The sequence below is a fragment of the Elaeis guineensis genome, chromosome 6 (assembly GCF_000442705.2).
Source record: "Elaeis guineensis isolate ETL-2024a chromosome 6, EG11, whole genome shotgun sequence".
Lineage (NCBI taxonomy): Eukaryota > Viridiplantae > Streptophyta > Magnoliopsida > Arecales > Arecaceae > Elaeis > Elaeis guineensis.
In genome coordinates this window covers 132,453,243-132,459,353 of record NC_025998.2, presented here as the reverse complement: position 1 = coordinate 132,459,353, position 6,111 = coordinate 132,453,243, and the positions used below count along the sequence as shown (strand labels likewise).

The 6,111-nt window shown below is 38.5% G+C and overlaps 1 protein-coding gene across 1 annotated transcript; it reads right to left on the bottom strand.

Annotated features, from left to right (window-relative positions):
• Window positions 1-219: 219 nt before the first annotated feature.
• Window positions 220-5,020, bottom strand: LOC105046432 (transcription factor BHLH089). Its single transcript, XM_010925014.4, has 6 exons — window positions 4,336-5,020; window positions 2,252-2,455; window positions 1,890-1,955; window positions 1,649-1,717; window positions 1,485-1,556; window positions 220-644 (listed from the first exon to the last, which is right to left on the bottom strand). The coding sequence occupies exons 1-6, from the start codon at window positions 4,597-4,599 to the stop codon at window positions 513-515; spliced, it is 807 nt and encodes a 268-aa protein (XP_010923316.1). The 5' UTR covers window positions 4,600-5,020; the 3' UTR covers window positions 220-512.
• Window positions 5,021-6,111: the final 1,091 nt, after the last annotated feature.

Here is a 6,111-nt window from a genome sequence, read left to right as displayed (position 1 = left end):
ATTCTGCTTAAAGTGTATACTGTAAACAGTAAGTAATCATCTCAAAGCACGGAATTATTTCCTGCAAAGTTGTGGGGGCAAAAAACCATTAAGATTGAGGCAGTATAATTTGCCCTAATCTCTTGGTATTGCATCTTGCAAGCATGACGGACTAATGCTACAGGAATCTAACTAAGAAATTCTGGAACAACATTAATTCCTTAGTTATGTCATGAAGTATAGAAACACAATTTTAGTCTGATATATTCAATGATATACTGGAACACACAAAAGTCCCATATAACACGTGGACGGAATAACTCGATCTTGCCCAATGCTAGAAAATGGAAATTATCCAACTTGTTTTTCCGGTTCATGACCCTATCAAACAGAACAGCTCCAAACTGGGAATAAAATAAAATTTGGAACATACTTGATAACTTAGTTGAGCTGAAGATAAAATGCCTACGCTAACAGCCTGAATTCATCGTGGTCATGTGCTTTTATTGCCTGTGAAAGAGGATTTGTTGCAATTATGTCACTCTTTCAAATGCACCACCAACCTGCATATGAAGCCATTCTGTTGCTGAACCCTGCCCGTATTCCCTTGCTGGCTGTGTGTTGAATGCCAAACTAGAAGTTGTGTCATATGTCTGAGCACCAAACTGTTAAATAAAAGCATCCTGTCAGCCTTATCTCATGATTTCAACCCAGTGCAATCTTGTAAATGAAAAAGGAATTTCATTTGTATTTAAGCTAAAAGGACAACATGACACTGAATCAACAATTTTGTTATATGCAAGGCGTCAGTGACATATCAGTAACTTCACCCCTAAATTTCAAATATAAAAAATGTAATGAATTTACTATAGAACAATTCCATTTATGCACTGTACATATGGTGTATTAAAGGCTGTAGCATCACTGCACACCAGGGGAAAAAGATTCTGGGCATTGGGATAGTACCCATGGGCGTTGAAACACAATCTTGGCACTGTAGAAACCTGCGTACACAGAACCATGCCCCATCCATGTCCCATATGAAATTACAGTAAGTGGATAGCCAGCCAATAAGCAAGCCTGTAGCAGAGATCCATCTGGCACAAACCTCATGTACACCCCTTGCCAAAGAGTGACAGTCCTCCTAGACTGTACCCAGATTATTCAAAGAGTAAAGGGCTGCATTATTTATGAATAGGAAGGAAAGAAATCAAAAAAAGCATATGCATTCAGATCCATTTCTTTAAGACAATACATGATATTGTTAGCGCCAAATGAAATACCAATCATCAAGGCCTTAATAATATAACGAAGAAAAGCAAACAGAACTGTTGATAGCATAAACTGTTAGATGTTTGCCTTATGAAAGCATAAGTAATTGTTGGTCCAATTTCTACGATCAAGATTATCCCAATATGATTCTCAAACTGTCAGAAAGATATATTCTTGATACATATAAGGATGGTAAGATGAAACTGCTTGATATATATTTGCACTGCACTTACATCTTTAGCAGGGAACCCTTCAATGCCAGTGTTCATGCGGGAATTAACAGCTTCAAGCTTCATTGATAGGAACTGCAAAATCCAGTATATATGTAGCTCCTTACTTGAAAAATAATGGAAAGTGTACAGGACCCAAGAATGTCAAATGATGGCAAGTTGCATACCTCAACCTGACGCTGTAATGCCTGGATGTAATTAATAATCTCATCAAGGACTGATGCTTTGCCAATTACCTGCTTGCAGGAACAATTCTATCAGTACAAGTTTACATTATCAAAAGCTAACTCTAACAGAGAGAGAAAAAACTAAAGTCATAATCAGGAAGAATTTCTGCAAAGTAACCACATACAACCCAGTAACATATACTTGAGCACCATAATATGGAATTAAGACGTAAGTAACCACCTTATTACATCCAGGGACCAGATCTTGGAGGATCTTCATTCTTTCGCTTATTTTTTCTCTCCTTGCCTGTGGCAGAACAGATTTTGAATCAGTAAGATGGCTCACATCCTGATCTCATAGTCATGGCAACTAATGCCTAAGAGTCCTAATGTTTATCATCATGTAAGCAACGTATGAAAAAGTATGCATGAACATATAAAATAGCATGGTGTGTGAATTGCATCACCTCTCTACTATTCCTATAATCCAGTTAAGGAGGAGATTAAACCGTCTTGGAATAGGCATGCTAGTCAAAATGTAAAAAATTAGCAGGAAGAAAAGAAAGAAGTTTGTAAGCTTAGAGCAAGTAGAGACATGCTTACTCTCTCTGCGAGGCTGTGGCTGTCAGTTGCTTGACCTCTTCTTGCTCTCACGTGTATATAATCTTGTTTGGGTGGCTCAGGAGGTGGAGGATTTTGATCCACAGTCTTGTTGCATATGCCTGAACTTGCCTCAGCCTCCATTTTTAAATTGCCCATTTCATTAGTAGATTTCATGATCTTGGGACGTTTAACTTCAGAATCAGTCTGTTCCATACTAGGAATTAAATTAGCATAAAAAAACACACAGCTGAAAAAACTGACAACCCAACCCAAATCACTTAATATACCAGAAATATATTCAGCCCTAGAAAACACTACTTCTAATGTTCATCTTTCAAATAGTTGGAGTCTCTAAGTGTTGCAAACATATAATATAGTCCTGAAATCCCTAAAAACAAATACTTTAAGTGTCCAAACCAGCATGGGACAACTTGGCACAAATTTAGGAGGCATTGGGATGAGAGAGGTCTACATTTTAGATGGAGTTGTGTGGAAATGTTGGAAACATAGCAACCTCTTTGCTGGAAATGTTGGTGCTATATTAAAACTTGTTTACTAAGACGAGCATCATTGGAGTTATGTGGCTTCTCTATGTTTCAACTTCTGTAATTTAGATCTAGTGGCACCAACAATTCCCTCTCCAGCAAAAGGAATAGTTATTGGCTCAATTTCACATAAAAACAAGTTACATACATACATACATATATATAGCACGATCATTACATATATGTAGCAGAATCATGGAACCATTTACCGAGGCATCATTCACTAATTGTGTAAGCGGTTTTGGCCCCTTCTCGATGCATACTATGATTACATTTCATTCCGTTAGTTGACATGATTGAACAAATGAAACAGTGGTCTCAAGGTCTGATGAGGATAACCTACAACCACGTTTGGTTCCCCTTAACAAAAACCAATCCCATTGTGGTTTAAAAACCGCCCAAAAGATACAACCATTGACAGTAATATCAATAAGGTCTTCTCTAATTTAGAGGATCATCTCTTCCAAGTGTTGTGTTTAAGCTTCCACCCTGGGATGGCTTACCGAGAGGAGTTACTTCACTAACTGCATCACACTTGGACTAGATGCAGAACTTCCATGAGTGGCCACTGTCTGCCACTAGGGGATTAAGTATGAGTCTATAATTAGGCTTATAAATGCCATATAGGACCTTAATAGATAAAACAACTCTTCTTAGATATATGTGTTCACAAATAACATACATTAGATAATCTCACTCGTGCTAAGACATACAAAATCACTCAATGGTGCATACGTTCATCTTTTGGTATTATTTAGCACCATTTTGTAGTCATTTAAACTGAACAATTATACCGAATGCATTTTGGTATCTCCTACTCACAGAACATAAAAAAAGGCAGCTACACAAACTCCATATTCAATACGGAGGAAAACAACACACAGATGTCAAAATGATCATACGTCAGAGATTGTAACTAGAATGATATGATTATATGCTCATTTTTCCTTTTACAGCAAACCCAATTCATTGGTTGAATTAGTCATAGGATTATATCTGACAGATTCTTCAAAAAGAATGATGAATCTATAAATCCTAGCAATAACAATGAGAAGTTTAAATAAAGGCACCTCCAAAGCCTAGGAAACATCTGCATAATTTGTACAATGAGAAAGACTAAAGCAGCCTGATTCAAAATAAAGTCCTGGTACCGCGTCGCTAAATGTCATTATCCAACAAGAACAGCCAAGAAAATTAATCTATGAAATCGTTAAATAAGTAAACAATTTATCACTATGCAACACGGATCAATCAATCACAACCGAAGGATACCATAAAATGTTCGATTTAGAAAAGAAAAAAAAGGAAAAAAACAAAATAGCACTCATAACCCTCTAAAAATCCAACATTGCGGTACCCTACCCCGACATTACTCCCAAAAAAATCCCCTAAACAACCCTTCCGAATCTCAATTTTTTAAAAATGACTTGCAGATCACAGATCACAGAATCCATTCGAGCTATTTAACTCCCCCGCAATTCGTAATAACCTCCACAGCACGTCAATTGCTCCAAGAACCAAACAGAAACATATAATTACCAAGTCATTGCCGCTGCTGGTGGAGACGAGCTTGGACGACTCATCCTCGGAAGCGGAATCCCTCCTCTTCCTCCTCCCCCAGTTCCCGCCGCTCTGCTCGGTGACCGTCGACTCATCGAGCGACCCATCACGGTTCCCCACCGCAGAGGCCTCCGGTCCCGGCTTCATCCGCCCAACCCTCGGCCCCCCTGGTGGCACTCCAACCATAGGGAACTGCCAGACCTCGGGCAGCGGCGCCTGCGATACCAGCGAAGACGGATCCATCGCTACAATCCCCCCGAAAACCTGTCGATCCCGCTTCACATCGCCCGAAATTCACCACTACAGGAACATTCCAGAGGAAAAAATGAGCTCAGATCTGTGCCCCCAGAGAGCTCAGAGGAGTGACACTGCTCGCCAACGAGAGAGAGAGAGGGTGGGGTGATTGGGGTTTTCTCTTGGTTTCTTTTTATTATTGTTAATTATTGTTGTTATCTTTGGATGACTTCCGTGGAGTGCGTCAAAGTGGGTGAATAAATAAATAAAGGATTCAGCGGGAGCGCCGGCTTGGGAGAGCGAGCGGATGGAAGTCGGCAGTGTCGGGACGGTGTCTGGGACCTGGGGAGGGACTTCAGGCTCGCCGTTTTAGTTTATACGGCTTGCTCTTTTTTTCCCTCTTTCCATGGCGAGGAGGGAGGAAGGGAAAAATGGAAAAAGGAGAAAAAACTTAAAAAAAAAAAAAAGAAGAAGGGTTGATCTACGGTAGGAAGGGTGCGGAGGTTTTCACCGAGCGCGGAATTGGAGGTGAAGATCCGTGTGGCACGATGTGCACGCATGCGGTCGGATTTTTTTTTTTTTTTGTTTTCATTTTTGGGTCGAAAATACTGTAGAATTTCATATGGCAAGTAAGATCACAGCCCGATATGCATTACCACCCAAAAATAATTTTGAAATGGATTGGCCTGCATCCCATAAGAAAAAAGAAAAAAAAAAATCTCAATTCATGAATCTCATAAAATTTTTAGTTTAATCATCTAAATAAATTTTATAATTTAATATTTTTGATGGTTATTTTGATTCTATCCATGAGTTTCATGAGATTTTGAATCTAACCATCTAAAAAGGTCCTAAGTAATTTTAAATTTTTTTTAAAATTTATATTATTAGCATTGTGATGAGAATGCATTAGGCTTTTTCTTAGCCAATTTGCTTCTCTTGTTTCTCCTATTTCTTGTCCGCGCCTTTTCCAGAGTTGGCAGCGACGTGCTTAGGGATCTAGAATGCTGCACAAAAATTTAACACCCAGAAAATTTGGTTGAAAGGAGACTTTCTAGTCCCTCTTTCAAAGGTATATGCACATTCTTTTACTCAAAGACTTATGATCTGAGAAAACAACTAGTTTTTATTTTAAAGCTATTCATATTATCAAGTAGCAAATCAAGCAGCTGATTAGATGGCAAATCAAGCTTGATATTAGGTAGAACCCTAGTCCATAATTGACTTACCGTTTGCTTATTATATTCTACAGACGGATGGATATGGAATTCAGTTTTCAAGAATGGCATGATTTTTTTTTTGGATTTGAAGGGAAGCGAGGCCATCCAATTTATTTAAAAAGGAAGATTTTTTTGGTATAATATTTAAGAAGGAAGGTTATATACAAAGTTTGTCAAAGAAAAATAGAAATGGTTAGGAGGGAAACAGTATGCTTTACCTTGAAGCAAATCAACAAAAGAACATTCAACAAATAAGTAAAAACATTATAAGCGGGCTAGCAACTAGGATATGCTATACCCT

What these genes read in the sequence shown, in the direction of transcription:
- LOC105046432 (XM_010925014.4), bottom strand. Translation starts at nt 4,599, where the DNA reads ATGGATCCGTCTTCGCTGGTATCGCAGGCGCCGCTGCCCGAGGTCTGG. An exon ending in CCAGCAGCGGCAATGACTTG is followed by an intron (nt 2,456 to 4,335) that starts GTAATTATATGT and finishes AGTATGGAACAG; the next exon opens with ACTGATTCTGAAGTTAAACG. An exon ending in GCCACAGCCTCGCAGAGAGA is followed by an intron (nt 1,956 to 2,251) that starts GTAAGCATGTCT and finishes GTTCTGCCACAG; the next exon opens with GCAAGGAGAGAAAAAATAAG.